Source organism: Bos grunniens, chromosome 2 (genome assembly GCF_055505025.1).
Source record: "Bos grunniens cultivar Pamir isolate PY7600 chromosome 2, Bosgru_T2T1.0, whole genome shotgun sequence".
Lineage (NCBI taxonomy): Eukaryota > Metazoa > Chordata > Mammalia > Artiodactyla > Bovidae > Bos > Bos grunniens.
In genome coordinates, this window is record NC_141166.1 from 112,416,479 (window position 1) to 112,435,453 (window position 18,975).

Here is an 18,975-nt window from a genome sequence, read left to right on the forward strand (position 1 = left end):
TGATCCATAACCTCCATGCCATCACTGCAAAACCCACGTAATGTTTTTCTGGGATAAAAAGGCATGGGTTGACCTACTTTTCAAGGTTTGTCACCTCAACTGACGATCCTTTTGACAATTTATATGCCTTGATCAGCCAAGGCCACTAACCTATTGAGGAAGAGGAAGGAGTTGCCTCAGAACGTGTTTTTGAAATCTCCAGGCTAAAAAGGAATCCTGTCATTTAATGATTCACAAATGATTGAAAGGATCTTAGAGTTTAAAATGGCCGTTTCCTAATAGCCCATAACACCACCATATACCCAAACAATTGTCAGAAAGGCACAGTTTAGGATTTTGGTGTTAATCATAATTAATTAAAATGTTGTATCACAAGCTTATCACAGTAAATTTGTACAACCTCATCTGGAAGGGCTGTAGCTATAGGCACAGTCAATAAATACAGGAGATCTCTCCAACTGTCGCTTCACAGTTTCTTTATTTAATATTTCAGGTTGACATGACAACTGAAGAGATAGATGCTCTTGTTCATCAGGAAATAATCAGTCATGATGCCTACCCCTCACCTCTAGGCTATGGAGGGTTTCCAAAATCTGTTTGTACCTCTGTAAACAACGTGCTTTGTCATGGTATTCCTGACAGGTATTCATTGCTTAATAACATATTGTTCCTTTGGAAACTGAAACGTGAAACTAAGATCTGTAATGTATGTTGAAAGACACTATAGTTTAATTGAAACCTGCCTGCAAACTTTTGAAACCGATTATGGTAAAGACACAATTACAATTTTGAAGTATTTTGTTTCTAAATGGACATAATACCACCATTTAATGTTTGTTAAAGCAATATGTAATCTGAAAAAGTGGTTGTACATTAAATATTTCTTTTACCATCCACTATTGTTTTGGCTCTTTGCGAAATTAAGGTAATAATAAGTATATTTTGTTGAGAATAAGTAGATTTTTAAACAGTGATGCTACATGTTCATATTATGTATTTCTAGTAAAAATGATATGACTAATATAAATTAAAGATTAGATACAGTTGTTCCACTCAATCCTTCTCCAGTCTGAATTATCGTCACTACTCATTGGGCTTCTGATTGTAGTCATTAGCTATTTATTTTTATATTCCTTTTATTGGGATCTATCACCATTTTTTTTTCTGTTTATGTTTCAGTCGACCTCTTCAGGATGGAGATATTATCAACATTGATGTCACGGTGAGTAAATCATATAAAAATCAGTCTTTGATCAACTTCAGAATTGCTGGTAGCAACAGGAAGAAGAGTGGATTGAAAACGTGAACTGCGCCGATGGAAGTGCTGTTTACTTCTAGACCCAGACGCAAGCAGCTGGTTTCCTTTTTTGTCTTTAACGCTGTGTTTATTCCAAGTAAACCCAGGCCTGACTTGAATTTAGGGCTGGAATCAGATGCACTGAGATCAATGTTGGCCTAAGTGAAATGTCAACCCAATCCTGCTATGTGTCATGTTTTTGAGAAGGTGTAATTGTTATTGATCCACTGTGTAGTTAATGCAGAGCCCTACAGCACTGGGCAGCTGCTGAAGCTAGATATATATGAGATGAGCTAAGGCGAAGAAAGCCAGCATTTTTCCTTCACTCTGCCAAGATTGATCTTCCTCTTCCTGCTGCTTTTGAGTGGGGCCTGTCATTATCTTACTCTGTCATTAGGGGCTACATTGGCCTGTGTGTGTCAGTCTATTTGGACAGAAACTCTTTTGCTAGCAGTGTTCCTTAGATTTATTAAAATCCCTGAAGGTAACGTTGTGTTCCATTTCTGGTATAGACAGCCTTGAACTCCAAGCGTACACGCAGAGTGCTTTTCTTTCTTGAACTTAAGTTTTCACCAAATGGTTAACAGCCTTTCTTTCAAATAACAGCCCCAGGTAATTTAACACAGGAACTTCAAACTGTACAAGCTCTAACCTTTTCTAATTTCCTTAGCCTTTCACAGTTCTCAGACTTAGGTTATTTGTGCTTTGACAGTTCATTTTACTAAAAAATTATGTAACGGTACCTTAGGATAATGGAGATTGTACATAAATTCTATACATCTGATGATTAATATTTCAAATAAATAAATATAAAGTAAACATCTGCTGAGAACTAGTTGAGACAGACAGCATTCAAGGAGTATTTTTGCTATTAGTGAGAAAATATTCTTAGTAATATGATTTCATATCCAGGTCATGAAACGTGGATGGGAGTGGGAATGTGGTAGAGGTTGGCATCCAGTGGTTTAGTTCAGTCTGCTTTTTAGTTGTTTAAATTAATTCAGTCTTTTCTCTTCATAGCAATTTGTCTTAGTATATAGCCAAAAATTCGTTTATGGTGGATACTCTGTATATCATTTTGTCCTAGTTACTTAGAATACTTGAACATTTGCTCCACATATATTGCTGCTCTCTCTCCAGCTCAGAATATGTAGAAGGAGGTATTTTATAAAGTATACATGAAATAAAGTATTTTTCATTATGCACTTTTCTTTTAGATTAAACCTGACTTAGAGGCTATCCATTTATTATCTTACCTAATCATCCCTAATAAAATATTGCTGCTTTCAATGAAATCAGCATGCCCTTCCCACCTGTTTCCAATGTGCCCAAAGAGAATAGTCTCTGCCTTTCGTAAGTTTCCTGAAGACTTTCAGTAAACAATTTCATTTTTAACATTCAAATGATCAAAGTGAAATGTTTTCGAGTGTCTCAAAATGTGAGGACTTTTCACATGGCACAGTGGTAAAGAATCTGCCTGCCAATGCAGGAGACACAAGAGATGTGGGTTCGATCCCTAGGTCAGGAAGATCCCCTGGAGAAGGGAATGACAGCCCACTCCAGTATTCTTGCCTGGGAAATTCCATGGACAGAGGAGCCTGGCGGGCTCCAGTCCATGGGGTTGCAAAGAGTTGGACACATCTAAACACGTGCACAGAGCAATGTGAAGGGACCAAGGAAACATGCAGGTCAGTAACTGAAATTATATTTCTTATGAAATATTTTATTAAATGAAAGCCTTCATTACTTATCAGAAAATACTCATTACATTTTATAATTGTTTACATCTAGTATATATCACAAGAAAATAGACTTCCCCTTGAAAGTTGAATGTTTAAAAAAAAAAGATGATGTGATATCCCATAATAGTTGCTCAATAAACATTTTAAATGTTATTAAATTATTAATAAATGAAGAATTAAATAAATGAAGAATAAAACAAGAATAGTTTGTGGATAAAACCAATAATTATAGATAACTGCCACAGACTTTCAAAAGTATTATTTCCATATATATTGAATCTTTCAAGTAGTCATTTTCAGACTAGCGAAAAGTAATATGAAAAGGCAAATAATGATTTTTTAAATACATTTTTACTTAAATAGCAACTATAGAAACAGCGTTACAATTTTGTCTTAATAATTGCTCTTTATTAATAAATGTTATATTCTTGTGTATAAAGTAAAAATTTGTACTCTCTTGGGTTACAAATGGGAATAAATATATAAAACACTGTTGTATTGCAAGGTGACTTGATATAGTAGAAAAAACACTGGATTAGAAGCCAAGAATCCATCATATTGACCTGGATCTGCCTCTTGTTTTCTGCCACTAACCTTAGACAAGTCACTTGTCTGTGCCTCTGTTTCCTGACTTGAAAAGTGAAGATAAAGACTTCTCCTGCCTCCCTTACAGAGCATACAAGAGTATTTTTATTGAAGACGAGTATACAGATTAATTGCATATTAAAACAGAAAGCTTAGATAAACATCTTTTTTATTACAGTTCCTGCATTCTACTTCATGAGAAAGAGAAATGTGAAAAATAATTACATAGGACAAATTTATGCAAAATAGCAAATTCCATGCTATATCAAAGGATCAATATTCAACCAGTCTCCTCTACCTTCTGTATTTATTACAGTGTTTGGTGATTATTGATTTTTATAATGAATATGGTGTCTTTCAAGATCCTGCAGGGCCTTCTGAGTCATTGAAGACAGATAAAATGCTATTTTCTGTCATTTTATTCTTAAACCTGTTTTGTTATATTCTGATTCTTTAAAAATCCATGTATAGTGTTTTCTGTTAACATTCTGCTATCTGGAATATTTGATTAAGATTTCACTTCCAGACAGGATTTTTCTATAACTTATTTCATTCCGATATTGAGCCACTTCAGTTCTTGGAACTGAATTCTTCTTCTGTCTGTTATAACACTGACACATCTATCTTATTTCTTCTTGTCATTATCTATCACTTCCAAGTGTGGGACTGGTAAATAAAAGATAAGTATCTTTATGATACTTTAAGAAACCTTCCACTGTGTGAAATACTTCTGAATTCTCTAAACCTATTGCAGTAATTATGGGTCAATGTCTTTGGTCACTATTTTTGCATATATAATTTTGCCTCAGAAATAAAATGAGGATTCAAACTGTTAAAGAATATTGATAATCATAGTGCTGAAAGAGCCATGCTAGTCATGTATTTATTTAAACTTTTGTAATATCATTGTGTGTCTGTTTCGTGTTTCTGTAAACTTAATAATTCTGGAAGGGTGAAACACATGAATTTACTAAATATATAAAGGAATGCAAGGTAGACTGTAGGAGAATAGATTTTTAAACAAGGACATATTTGTACATTTCTGCCTGTGTTTAGGTTTACTACAATGGCTACCATGGAGACACCTCAGAAACATTTTTGGTGGGCAATGTGGATGAATGTGGTAAAAAGTTAGTGGAGGTTGCCAGGAGGTGTAGAGATGAAGCAATTGTGGCTTGCAGAGCGGGGGCTCCCTTCTCTGTCATTGGAAACACAATCAGGTAAGCCTTACAGTGACAAATAAAGGGAGGGTTGGCAGATGGTACAAAGGTTATTGGTGGCTTGGTGTAAAGTTGATGACATGTTTTATGATTCAGAACCGTCATTTCAGTCTGATATCAGTATGTGAACTGCCAGGCTGCAGTGCTGTTCCCTGAGTTTTAAAAAAAAGAAAACAATTTCAAAAAAGTGAATTATATCAGGTCAACAAAGAAACTGATAGAAGCAGCAAGCAATATTCATATGACTGCTTTAGTTTTAGCTCGACGCATTGGTCTGTAGTGTTCCTATATTCAAACTCATACCAAACATGAAAGAGTAGCTAAGAAAAGGTAAGTGTCTCAAATCTTGAATAGGAGACAGGAGAAAAGCTAGATTTTATAAAGGCATGAAGTGAAATTATTCCTGTGACAGAAAGATAAAAAGCATTAGCTCAAGCAAGGCTTACCTTTCAAATTAGTGGATTAGCAGACAGCCTGAAAGGGTGATCTTTTTTTTTTGGTCTGGTTCATTTTTCCTGTAAACCACTGTTTACTTTCCACACAGCCTTCTCTGCTTGCTTTTTGAGAGTATGTGTATTTTCTGAATTCAAGACTTTTCTTTGTAATCTGTTACCTATTTTAGATCTCTTTTTTCCCCCCTGTTTTGAAGTAGATGTGCAGAATATGTGTTTTCATTTAAAAGTAACATATTTTCTTAAAGATGGTTACATTAGTACCTTTTAAAGTACTGCTCTCATTAATATGAACCATTGAATACTTCCCAATTGTCTGAAGGATGGAAGGCTTAGTCACCTTGAAAAGATGCTGCCTTTTTTCTTCGTAAGCCTTCGAATACTCTAAGAAAAAAGGCAGTAAAATATCAGTTAAATGTATTTATGGCTTTAAAAATATTGTAACAGTGTCTGAATCAAACTTTAGTAAAATCTCTTTGGGTTATATCGGAGAAGCTTTTATTGAAGACTTTGAACAAAATTGTGTTTTTGACAGTTTTAAATTATAGGCTAACTAGCCTGGGAAAAAAGGATAGTGTCTCTCTGTTCTTTCATAGGAAATGTTGAATCAGACCCCTACTGGGAAAAGAAATTTAATGCATATCTCACTATCTTACTGTCCATGAATATAATAGAAATGAATTCAAAATGCAGTTTTATTTTTGCAAATGGGATGAGTCGATAGATGTACCTCATATTTTTGAACACCTAGGGTTCAACAAATTTACTGGTGGTGCTCTTGCATTTTAACAAAATTTATTCTTCAGTAGAAGGGGGCAGAGAACACTAGATTCTTATTCAAGCATTCTATCGAGCTCTGCATTCATGGCTGTGTCTAAAGGGCATGTCAGCCTTTGATTCTCTCTGAGAGGTAATTATCCTTTTCCTGTCACGGAACAACAAATGATAGCTAACTACAGAGGCACATTTGCAGTAGTCACATTCATCAACTGCAGGAAAAAAAATTCAATTTAATTGTGCAACACAGCTGCACATGGGCTTTTGAGCATTTCTGTTGTTCTCCCTGTCTCGCTATTCCTCCCTTCAGATCTATTTTTTAAACTTTTTTTCCTGTTTTTTCCCCCTTTTTTTGTCTCTTCTTCCATTTTTACTCTCTGTACTTTCTTGTTAAAGTAATTTTCCTTTGTGGCTCTCATTCTTTTTTCCCCATTGAAGGCTATGAATGTAGAAAATTATCACAATTACTCATATAATTGAGCCTCTTTGTAGCAAGTGCAACTCCAGTAGCCTTTCTCCATCATGAAAATGGTTTCATTATAGGGTTTTTCATATTCTCTGACACCATCTACACAGAGGAACAGGCGTGCAGATGAGACGTACTAGGAACAGGCTAGATCAGTAAGGTCACAGTAGGAATAATTAGCTCTGCTATGGAAAGAGCATCTAGGCCTTTTACTGCTACATAAATGTACTGTCCGTGGCTTTTAGTCACAAAAAAACTTACTAACAAATGGAGCTCCCGCCTACTACTTTGAAAAAAAGATTTGTATCAACACTACAATTTTCCATCATTAAGACTAATAACACAGAGCCTAGTATACATCAAGGGGAATAAAAAGAAAAATCTCACATTCAAGTGGCGGCTGGGTGCTGACCTTTGTTCCCTTTTTTTGTGTACGACTTAACTCTTTACAAAAAAGAGCCACACGCCACACCAACATGCAGGTGAACTCCAGCTAGTACTAGCAAAGCATAGCATTCAGTCGGAAAATCTGATAAATCTCCATGCAGGATAATGCATTTCATTACATATTCACTACATTAATTCTAGCTACATAAAAAAAAAAAAAGAAGAAGAGTAAAATTGAAAGTGACATTGAATTTTAGCTATCTGGATGCAAAGGTCAGTTTTCGTAGAGAATGAATCTGCATGTACAGGCTGCTTTGAAAACCAGATCAGTCCCAACAACTGCACTCACAAAACTATGTGAAAAATAGCATAGACAATGAACTTTTCCCGTTACTCTAATGCATTTCATTATTTAGACGGTTTGTGTCTGCCTCTGAGGAGGAAACTGGCCGGGAGTCTAACAAATATTTGTTCTGATGTGTTAAGGCAGTGTTTCTGGACATCTGTTATTTCGCCTTTTCTTATTCAGGCAGACCCTCAAGGGAGTAAATAAACAGTCTCCACCTTTAAGCCAGAAGTACTCGGAATCATTATAGACCAAAGGTTTACAAACATCTTTCAACTCAGCCTCGATTAAGATATTCACCATCGTTTGCATAGCCTCTCTCTACTGATACACCACTCAAAGAACATTCAAGCATCTTTTAGTAGGATCATGTCAAAACCTGGAGATCTTTATAGGAAATTTTGAAATTCTCTGAAACCTAAAGAATAGGATGATGTCTCCGAAGAAGTGTTGGCTAAAAGAATTCTCCCTGTGCCCTTCTTTTTTATGAGGGATGTCTAGTGATCTTTAGGTTACAGCGTTATTATGCTCACTGTACCTCCATTTGCGTTAAAATATTTCTAAATCTGTATTTTTGTAATTATCCTTTGATGATATGAGCTGTACATATGAGGATACTCTGAATGTGTACATTCATGCATCACAAATATGTGACAGTTCAATCAAAAATAATTTAAACTTATCCTTGTAAATGTCATGGTGAAAGTATCAATGAATGGTTTTTAATGTTTAATTCATAAGTATATGTTTTGATATTAATTTAGAAGAATATAAAGCAGATTTTTTAAAATAATCTCTTTCTATTAGATTATGCACATTTAAACAATAAGTGGCTCAGGCAAAATAAGTCATTTTAATGTCATCTGTGATGGATTTTTTCTTGACAGCTACTGTAAATTACAATTACACTGCTTCTCTCTGCACATGAAAGTAAGCATTGCAATAAATTATCTTTTATTTCAATCCATCATGCCTGCTTTTCAGAAACAGAAAACCTCAAATAAAAGTTCAGCACTATTGTAAGAAAAATACAGTAATTTGTAATCCAGTTTGAAACAAAAAAAAATGTACTCCTCTTTTGGAAAACAGTTGTTGGCTTTCAAAAATATTACTAATTGTACTTAAACATTCCTTTTCAATTAGAGGGAATCCTTGAATTTGTGCATTCCTGCATCCAAAGACTTGGAGAAGGAAATAGCAACCCACTCCAGTGTTCTTGCCTGGAGAATCCCAGGGACGGGGGAGCCTGGTGGGCTGCCGTCTATGGGGTCGCACAGAGTCAGACACGACTGAAGCGACTTAGCAGCAGCAGCAGTAGCATCCAAAGACTACTGCTTAAAATAAAAATCTGAAAAAAATTAAGTAAAATTCCATGACTTAGAAAATCAGGTGCCATTTGAGATCCTTTAATTAGAGATGTGACCATTTGGAAATCAGTTCTGTTGATAGAATTCATATAGAAATAGTAATAAAACTATTTCCATGTGCATTTTTATTCCTTTAGAAGAGTGTGTACTTAAAAATAGTACTCCTCTGCCCTCTTGGGGAATGTATTCTTAGTCATGAAATATAGTTTAAATGTATCAAGAATTTTAATTTATCTAGACAAAACTTTTGTTGAGGAAAACTATCTCATGAAAGGGAATTCAATTAAGAGAACAGTCACAGGATAAAATTCCTTAAGAGAGATCTCTCTCTTAACTCTAAACCACACCTGAAACATGAACTGTAACACAGAATAATTTTCAAGTTCATAAACTCCTTTATATGTCTCTCTCCTCCTCCCCAAATATTCCATATGAAGGGCTTCAAATCCCAAATGTGCTCAGACTTAAATAAGTGAGCTACTGTCTTAGAGAGTTTTTAGTTAGAAAAAATCAGAACAGAAGAGCTAATACTCGGAGAGTTCTCTTTAGCAGATTTCAACAAAAAGAAGGCAGATTTCATCTGTGTAATATCCAAGGCAAGAAGACCTTCATGCTCAGAAATAGGTCACAACCCATGATGGCTGGTGTTAAGGAATAACCGTATGCTTTGTGGGCACCCCTGCCCACCCAACACTTCCACTTCCCCCAACACACTAGTCAGGAGAAGCCTGCATGCTCCACTTTCCTGTGCCACAACTAGAATTTCTAGTACTTGATTTCACTTTAGAGCAGACATTTGCTCCTACAGATTGCTTGGATTGTCTCCACGAAGTTAGATTTAAATCTTAGAATCATGTAAATTAATCTTGGGCTTCCCTTATATTCCAAAATAGAAGAACAGTACACAGTACAATAGTAGAAAGGGCATGCTTTTCATCAGTAATTAGAAACATTAATGAGATTTTATTCCATTCAGTCCCAGGAAGTATGTGTTAAAACAGCTAACTACCAATCCCAAAAGAAAAGACCCTAAAAAGCAGACAGGAGTTTTTATTTAGTTCCTGAGAATCAACCACTGAGACAGGTACTCAGCCAAGGAACTGAGGGAAATTTGTCCTGATCTTTTCCTCTTTCCTCATGGCTGTGAAATCCTCTGACCTTTGCATCCATGACACATACATTCTATGATCCTCCTATAACCAAAAGTTTCAGCAGGATCCAGGCAGTAAATTGTTGTAGAAAGCACTCAGATATCTTTAGCCACCTAGTAATTGCACAGCTTCTTTTATGAAGAGGAGTGAGAGATATGAGGGGGGAGGGACCCCAAGTGTTTTTTCATAGTGGGCTTTCTTCCTATCCTCTCATCAGAAATTAAAATGAAGATTGCCACTGTAACACACGTTCACAGTGTAGCTGTGATGCTTGCCAATCAGTTAGAGCCTTTTTTTTTTTTTTAAGAAAAGAAAATAGAAGAACAGTTTATAGTGAATCCTCTTAGAATTATTAAGGTTTGTTGGGACATAGATAACATAATGGGTAGATGGGTAGATAAGACCTATTCTTACTTAAAAAAAAAATCTAGATCAGCATATCTTACTGAATAATCTCTCTTCCAGTCTCTATCTACTATCCATCCTGAGTTTTTATTTAGGACTTGTGTGGGTCAAATAGAAGCCACTTGGAAAAGTTGTTATACCTCCTGTCCAGAGTGAAAAGACACACAGAAATAAGTATAACCATAAAGAACAAATTAAGAGAGAAAAGCATTCACTTACCGTTCCTCTCCTCAACACATGTATAGCTCACCTATTTCTGTTACATGGAAATTAAATCTGAATGAGAGACTGCCCATCTGATATTTATGGTGACATCCTGGCCTAAGTGAAGACATTTTACAGGTCTGGAGATGAAGGTTAAAAATGTCTAGAGAAAAGTATTTTGACAGGAATGCTCATAAAGATGCTGCTAAATGCCTTTAAGTTTGTGGTAAACCAAACCAAAGGGTTGCTGAAAACTAGCTTGGGATCCAAGAACTTTGGTTTGGTTAAGAATTTAAATAGTAGTCCTATAAATCCCAATCCATTATTATGTTTAGGGTTAAGGCACTTTGCTCTTCATCTGCATGAAAATATAAATTGTTCATGGTATGTACATTCTTGTCTTTCTGGTGCTCCCAGAAATGAACATGTCCACCTGATTTCAAAAACAACTCCTTAATCTTGTAGGTGAAGGTTTTAGGGTTGGATTCTAAGATTTCACTTATATGGAATAAATGGAATCCAAAAGATTTGCATGTAAAAGTAACTAATGTAGCATTAAGAATTAGGAATCACAATACTAGCTTCTCTTAAGCATCATAGCAATTAAAAAGCATATTTTATGAATTCTGTTAATCGTATAGGTCTTGAGTAGAAATCTCAAATAATCACAAAGTTTTGAAGTGCTTCAAGAATATTGACAAAGCAGATGTGACCTTTTGTATAAATGTGTCTATAAAATGTTTGATGTTCTGAAATAGACCAGAATAAGCAATTATAGAAGTCACATTTCAGATTGTAATTTTTTGTCTGGTTGGTTCCCAAGTCAGTAATAATTTGTACAGTCTTCTGGTGAAACTCCATACGAATCAGGCAGGTTTGTATGACCTGCATTACCTGCACATGTATCTTGGTTATATTACACTGTATATATGTGCATGAAGACTCATTGTCTAAAAGTGACCTTGTTTGAATGCTGTACTCAAGTAATTGAAGCAAACTATTGTGTTAGCTACATATCTTTTTTCTTCACGTATCCAAAGGGAGTTGTTGCAAGCTGTGACAAAATATAAAATTTTTCCAGAATAATGAAAACAAATTGTTACCATATGACTCTAAATAGAACTGATTTTTTTTTTTCTTTTTCAGAGAATACTTTGAAGGGACTTTGTCTTATCTATATATGCACTTAAAATGATCCAATTTAATTCAGTATTTTGTTTGGTCACTTTTAAAGCCAGATAACTCATCAGAATGGTTTGCAAGTCTGTCCACATTTTGTGGGACATGGGATAGGATCTTACTTTCATGGACATCCAGAAATTTGGCATCATGGTAAGAAAGTTAGTTTGGGAGCTGCTTATTGAAAGGAATCAAGATAAAGCAGTTTTGCTCCTGAATCTCTTGCTGCAACATGGAATTCACATTGTCATCATTCCCTATGAGGGTGTGTGTGTGTGTGGGGGGGGGGTCCTATTTAATCCTAACCAGCATGTTACTATGTTACTGAATTAGAGCCTGCCATTTCAATCCCCAAATAAGCTTTGTTTTGCTTTTTGTCTTCTCCTGAAGGGTGATGGCTGGAAGGCACAAGGGATATTTGTCTAGAAAAAGTTACTGAAAACAAAACACCACTGCATCAATGTCCCAGCAGCATGCCATAGGACTGTTTTCTGTTTTTCTTTTTCTACTCCCTTCTCTAACTGCTGACTGTTGTGGTTAAACTTCATTACATCCTACACAGCGTTGACAGCTGATGTATTTAGCAGCGTGTACTCTTTAGTGATTCCTAGATTATACCCAGAGTCTCCCGTTTTTCACTGCCTGGATGTTCTCCCTACAGGGAGAAGGCAAGGGTGGGCCAGAAGGGGTGGGGGATTTGGGTTAGACTATGAAGCAATTCTGTGGAGTGTCCCCAAGAGGCATGCATACCTGGACAAGCACCAAAGGAAAGTTGATCCTGGGGCTTTGACCTGTGTGTTTGGGGGTGGGAACAGCCCCATAGAGGAACTACTAGCTGGAATCCACCCCCTGAAAGATCCCTAGACACTCAGCAGGTCAGAACTTCCTTTAGGCCAAAGAACTTCACCTGAGCCAGCTGTTAAGAGGCCCAGGCTAGAGTGCAGAAAGGGCCTCTCAGGTGAGTGCCCACCCAGTGCCAAGCCCTGGAAATATTTCAGGTCACCCTTGTTCTTCCCTCTTACCAACCTGCCCTCCCTTTGTCTCAGTTCCCAAGATGTCTTCCTCTTTCCCTTGGGAGGTGGAAGCCAGCAAACCTCAGAGCAAGGGGACAGTAGATTGGGGAGCCCAAAAAGTGTCTCAAGCACCTGGGCTGCTCAGCCTTGGTGCACCCTTCCTAGGGGCCCTGACCCCAAGCTCAGAAAATGCAGAGGCTGAGGGCCCAGGAGCCCTGTGCTTAACCCCTGGGTAGCCACCACTCAAGATTCTAGCAACCTCTTCCTAAAAGAAAAATAAAATGACCACTTTTTTGTGCAGCCTAACCCTTCTAATCCATTTCTCTCTGTTTTCACCATATCCCATCCCCACGCCCCACACTTGTATTTTTGTCTTACAGCGAATGACAGCGATCTACTCATGGAGGAAGGCATGGCGTTCACCATAGGTTAGTGCTAAGTTCCTCTTCAGAGAGCAGGGGCTCCCTGGCACAGAGCAGCAGCGCTGGCCTAGGCCAGGCAGTCCGGTGAAGGACTAATAAAGCCAATCAGTGTAATGAAATAATTCAGATGCATAGTAAACCTAATTAAATAATATCCTCTAGCCCCATCTTCCTAAATCAGATACTTACCGACACATTTAGGAGAAGGCAGCCGTCCAACCTTTAATTCTGTTACCAACATAATGTAGTGTTTGGTTTTTTGTGTTGCCTTTTTGTGGGGGGTGTTTTCTTCTTCTTTCATTAACACCCAGTAACTAGAGGCGATTAAGTCCCTTGCTCCCTGTCAGCAAGTGGCATATACTCTCTGTCGACCCATTCCTGGCTGATCATGTGATTGGTGTCACCACCAAATTCCAATCACCTAAAGCCCCGAAGGCATCATATTTCTGACTGTGGGGCTTAATGGAGAAGCAATTACAGTGAAATAAGAAAATTGTTATTTGCTGATTAATGAACATTTTGAGCATGTTTTAAAAATTCAAATATTTTAAAAAACCGACTGATATTTATAAGAGGGACTGGTGTTTGGGTGGTTATTATCCACAGGGTCCTAATTAAGTCTTGATTAAAATGCCCTTTTTTCTCTAAAAAAAATTACGAAGTAGGCAATTTCATACATTTTTGAATGCCATAGCGTTTCCTCTTCCTACTGTTTAGTTTGTAGCATACTATGTAAGCAACATCAATTAGCGCTTGCGAGATGACAACATGAACTCGTGGGGGGAAGCGCTGGGAGGGAGGGGGGGAAACTTCTTGTTCTTTTTTTTTTTTTTTAATAATCAGTTGAAACAATGTTTGACAAGAATTTGATTAGATCACTGCAGTAAATATTTTCCTTCTTACAGAGCCAATTGTAACCGAGGGATCCCCTGAATTTAAAGTGCTGGAGGACTCGTGGACTGTGGTCTCCTTGGACAATCAAAGGTGTTTGCTTTCTGCCCAGTTGCTTTTAAATTGTACTGGAAGGGCAGGTTCGTCCCACGACGCGGGCGAGCTGCTGATCCCTGCCCCGCCGGCGCTTGAGCTCGCTGATCTCGGTCTTGTGTTGTTTTAGGTCTGCCCAATTCGAGCACACTGTTCTCATCACGTCGAGGGGCGCGCAGATCCTGACCAAACTGCCCCACGAGGCCTGAGGAGCAATACGAAGGTCGCAAGAGACCCGGGGCCCTTTTTCTTAAATTGCTGAAATCCACCTGGAGAACTTTTAGAAGAAATTGGCTAACGACAGGTCCCAGAGTAACCTACCTAGCACCTAGCAGCGCCGGCTAGGGAAAATGCGGTAGGACTTGGGAGCCGTTCTGAACACAAATCTGAAGCCCCGAAGTGGCCCTGTGCATTCGGAGAGACGGATCCTGGCGCGTCTGTTTCCCAACGCGGAAACGCATCTGGAAAGGAATGGGGACGCCCTCATTTGGAAGACTAATAAGTCTTAGACATGCATACTTTTTTCTTTCCCTAGCCTTGACTCTGCCCGAATAGAAAGCTTTCACCCCTTAAAACCACTGTCTTGCGGTTAATTTTTGAGTCTCTGAACTTTTCACTCGCGCGCGCGCAGGAAGAAAACCCGAGCCTAGCTGTTATGATTTTGTTGTTGTTGTCTCTTTTCCCGCCCCCTTTGTGGGTTCCACATTGGCCGGCCCCGAGGGCGCTGGCCGGGCCAGCTGCCCCTCAGCCCTTCCGGTTCTTTCCCCTTCGTAGCTGCTTTGCGATGAAAAGATTAGCCGGCGAATGGAAGAGTTAGTTACAAACATTTCCTTGCCTCTAGACCCTGGGCCTGGGGTTATCAGTCCAAAAACTTGCCTTTTCTGGTCCCCCGTGGTTCCTTCTCCCCGCCCTCAAACCGCTCCGCGGGGCCGTCCCAAAGGTTACTTTTGAGAGACCCTCTCACCAACATACAGAGGCAAGCTAAGGATTTTTCTGCTCTGGGAGTTCACATCAGTCCCACGGGACCAGATGTGAGCAGTGTCAGGCGGGTATCCTCCCTAAATTGATCTCTCCCAACACTGGCGTTCTTCAGACCCGCACTAATGCACTGGAGACCCAGCACATCCCTGCCAGAGAAGACACGGGTATTTTTTAGGGCAGGGGCCTAGTTAGGATTGGAGCTGACGAGTTTAATTCAGCCTGCCAGCAGCTCCTCCTGCTTTAGAAGTGGGAAATCCAAGGGTCCACACACTGAGTCTCCCAAGGCTCATCCCTGCCCTGGCTACTCTGTCTTTGCTCACCTGAGCTCCTGGGGACCTCTCCACACCTGGGCTCAGAGGTGGAGAGGGTTGGATTTCCAGCAAGCCACATACAAATTAGTGTCCCCCTGGCCATGATTTTGGGGTATTCCACCAGTCAGTGGTTGTGCCAACTCTTGTTTCTACTGAAACGGGTTATACAAAGCTGCCATCCACTAAATATAGATTGGGCTCAACTCCAGAGCACCAAGGAAATGTGGACACCTGTCACTGCCATGACAGGTGAGCTCTGTGATAGGACTGGAGAGCCAGTTCATCTTTGTGACACTCAGAGTGTGGGGAAAGTCATAGGAAACTGAGGCCAAAGAGTGAGCTTGGAAAAGTGACTAGTTTGAGCTTTTCCCTGAATTTGGGATTCTCTTGGGCTTTCTTCCTCTCATCCAGGCAGAACTTGGACTGAGGTAATTCCAATTCTAGCAGATCTGAGAGCTGGAAAAGATGAGGGAGGGGTTGCAGATTTACAAGATCCACGGACAAACTTTAGGAGTGCTGAAGATTTGGCCAAGAAAAGGCCTAAAGACTGAGGCTGCTGTCCCCAGAACCACCAGAATTTTCTAGAGAGGAACAAGGCCCAGATCACCTTAGGAGAGTTTTGCCAGAGATTGATTTCATTTCTTTCCTAGATTAGGCAGATTGCAATGAGTAGCCAATATCTTATCCACAGATCCATTTACCCCAAGATTCCCCAAGAATAATTTCATTAGGAATACAGAATTTTACCAGCCACTGAGATAACTCGCTGCTTATGCAGTAATTTTTCCGAGGTGGAGGTATTTGTGAGACAGATTTATAATCCTACTTATTAAAGTGAGTAAAGTTTGAATATTATACATATATATGCATATATACTAGCACCAGCCAATAGTCAGCAGCTCTGTAGGAAACAAACTTGAATTAGATCAAATTCCATTAAACACGCTTTGAAGTTGAAGTTAAGAAGCAGATTTTAGAATATCTTGTCCAAGCCCCCACCCTCAACTCGGACAACTGAACTGGCCCCAAACCTCACCCCGGGTTGCAGGGTTTCCAGCCATACGTGACTACTGCTAACACCACCAGGCGCCCGGTCCCTGGAGTCTCCAATTAGGTTCTACTCGGAATCCGGGGTGCTCAGGATAAATGGGAGAGTTTTGTTTCCTCTCTGAGATGGGACAGACGAAGATATAAGCAAAGCGGCGTTTTGGAACAGGTGTCGCCTTAGAGGTGGGGGTTCGAAGGGAGGCACCCTGGGCTCTTAGGCGTAAGATCACACCCTGAGAAGCTAGTCAAGGCCGGGCGTCTCGGAGCCCGAGGGCCCGGGTTCAGCCACCCTTCCCCGAACCTGCTTCTCTGGGGCTAAGAAATAATTCCGGAGTGTAGACACTCCTTCGCCCAGATATAATCGATTTTTAAAAATAAGCCAGGCTCTGAAGCCGTTTCCCGTGGGGGTCCTTTGTTCCCCGGATTCAACCCGGTCCCCTGCGCTGCGACACTTGGATCCCTCTTCTAGATGTGAACCAGAGAGCCCTAGAGACCGTCGCAACCTGCGGCCGGCTCTCTCCCCTCTCTCCCCTTCCCCCACCCTTCAGTTCTCTGGAAGAAGCTGGCCCGGGGCAGACCAGCCGTCGGGTTTCCTCGCCCGTTGCCCAGAGTACCCGGGATCGCCAGCCCTGCTTCCCTCCGTCCCAATCCCGACCTCGCGCCAGCCGCGGAGATCACTTACGTGGGCAGGGCCCGCGAGGCGCGCGGGAGACAAGGGGCCAGGGCGGCATCCGCTGCTGTGCAGGGCGTACCTGACTCCACACCCCAAAACAGGCACTAGGAAAGAGCAATTAAAATCACAAGTGCAACACGGAAATTAAGAGGAGTGTAACGGCTTCGGGAGTTGTCTGGTGGCGGAGTCATTAGCTGGTTGTTGCTACAAAGCCTCGCCGTATGCTTCGATGATTAAGGGAGAAAAAAAGGGGGGGGGGGTGGAGAAAGTAAGAAAGAAAAAGAAAAAAATGAAAGAAAAATCTTTTTAGACGCTGGCAAACCCGTTATTGGTTTGGAGGATTGGTTGTTTTGTTTTGCTTGGGTTTTGTTTTTCTTTTTGCTCCAACCACGCTGCCTGAAATATCTCTACCCCCAACATCGCACCCTTAAACCAAAGGAGAGGAATTCCGCGGGCAGCAGCTGCTGCTACAGAAGTTAAAAAAGAGAAGCCCCTTCCGCTAATATCTGTAACGACAGCACCGATGTAATTTGTTTTGAATGTTCATTTTTATTGGTGTTCCCTTTGCCAAAATGTGCTTGATTACAGAGGTTTGTCCTGTGATCATTGCGCACTCTAGACAGGGGAAGGTGCATCGGCGAAGGTTCAGCTCAGGCCAGATCAAATCCCGGGCTGTTTAACGCTGAAAGGCTGCATGTTGCTATTAGTGTTAAATATATGGCTAATTATGCGTATGAAAATTAAACATCAGTGTTATGCTAATGGGGCGCCTTCAGCTGCGGATCCGAGCACTTGAGACTACCATTTAATCAAATGAATCAGTAACTAATACATCTGCACGTGTGAACTTTCACAAGATCATTTCCCCGTTCCCGTCACACCGCTAAATTATGAAAGAAATAATTATCAACACTTTCTAATTACCTAACAAAGTAATTTGGGATTCACCGTGGGGTTGGCGGGATAGGAAACCAACAGCCCCTTCGCAGCCAGCGTGGTGCGCGCCACGCCTCACGGGGGGTGGTGGCTGTGTGGTGGTGGCTGCGAGGTGGGTGGGGGGGAGCTTTTGTGCGCTTTTCTGTACCTAGAGCTCCAGAAGATAGAAGGCGCCTTGGCAGCTTTTGGCCCAACTAGCCCTGCCCTGGGCTCGGTGGCGCCCGCTTTGACCCTGGAGATGAGAGTCCTGGGCGACCATGAGAGACGTGTCCACAGAGAGACACGCGAGTCTGCGACTGGCCTGATTTTGCCGCGGGTTTTGGTGTCCCTCAGGACTCCTGCACCCCGGGTACTATCGCCAGACCCCAGGAGGCCGGAAAATGACCAACTAGCACCCGCGGCTCAAGCCGAACGGAGCCCGTCAGCTCCTAGGCTTCACTCTGTGCCGCGCCCTTGGGGCGAGTGAGCCGGGGCGCTCCGCGCAGAGGGAATGGAGAGGGGAGGGGGAGGCAGAGGAAGGTTGGGAGGGAAAGAGGAGGTGGGTGTTGGGGGGAGGGGGCGGTGCAGCAGCCTTTCCTGGGAGGAGAAGCGCGGGTTCCTGGCTCTCTGATCGCACTGTTTTAATCAGACCGGTGCAGCCTCGAGCTGGAGTGGCCAGCTTGGCCCGGAGCAATGAGAGAGGGTCCCAGAGAGCGGCGGCGGCGCGGCGGCCGAGTGAGTGAGTTCGCCCGGAGAGCCCCAAACCCGCCCCCAGGGATGTGGCAGAGGGGACCCAGGCCAGGGAGGCGCGGCCAGGAGTGCGCTGCGTTAGGCACAAGACCCTCTGGAGGATAGCGCTCGGTTACCCTCCTCCAGCGCTCGGATTGCGCGACTCAGCGTACGGGAGGCCGTGGCCGGGCTCCAGAGCCGCCCTAGTTCTGCACCGGACGAGTAGCGATGGTTAGAAGAAGTGCCCTGGGCCCCGGTGTTGGGGGAGGGCGGAGGGTGGGAACTGTAGGAGGTGGTGGGCGGCGGTGCCAACCCGCTAGTT

General features: G+C 41.2%; 1 protein-coding gene across 6 annotated transcripts in view; it reads left to right on the forward strand.

Annotated features, from left to right (window-relative positions):
• METAP1D (methionyl aminopeptidase type 1D, mitochondrial) overlaps positions 1–14,572 on the forward strand; it is a 76,211-nt gene extending 61,639 nt beyond the window's left edge. For 4 of the 6 annotated variants that reach the window (XM_086358267.1, XM_086358240.1, XM_086358277.1 and 1 more), the window contains 7 exons: positions 494–642; positions 1,180–1,222; positions 4,681–4,844; positions 11,634–11,731; positions 12,972–13,019; positions 13,919–13,997; positions 14,128–14,572. In XM_086358267.1, coding sequence (XP_086214393.1) covers positions 500–642; positions 1,180–1,222; positions 4,681–4,844; positions 11,634–11,731; positions 12,972–13,019; positions 13,919–13,997; positions 14,128–14,206 — 654 coding nt within the window. In that variant the 5' untranslated portion in view covers positions 494–499 and the 3' untranslated portion in view covers positions 14,207–14,572. Of the gene's footprint in view, positions 1–493; positions 643–1,179; positions 1,223–4,680; positions 4,845–7,455; positions 8,236–11,545; positions 11,732–12,971; positions 13,020–13,918; positions 13,998–14,127 lie in introns of those variants that run through there. The other 2 variants (XR_015147727.1, XM_086358251.1) reach the window with 2 other exon arrangements.
• Positions 14,573–18,975: the final 4,403 nt, after the last annotated feature.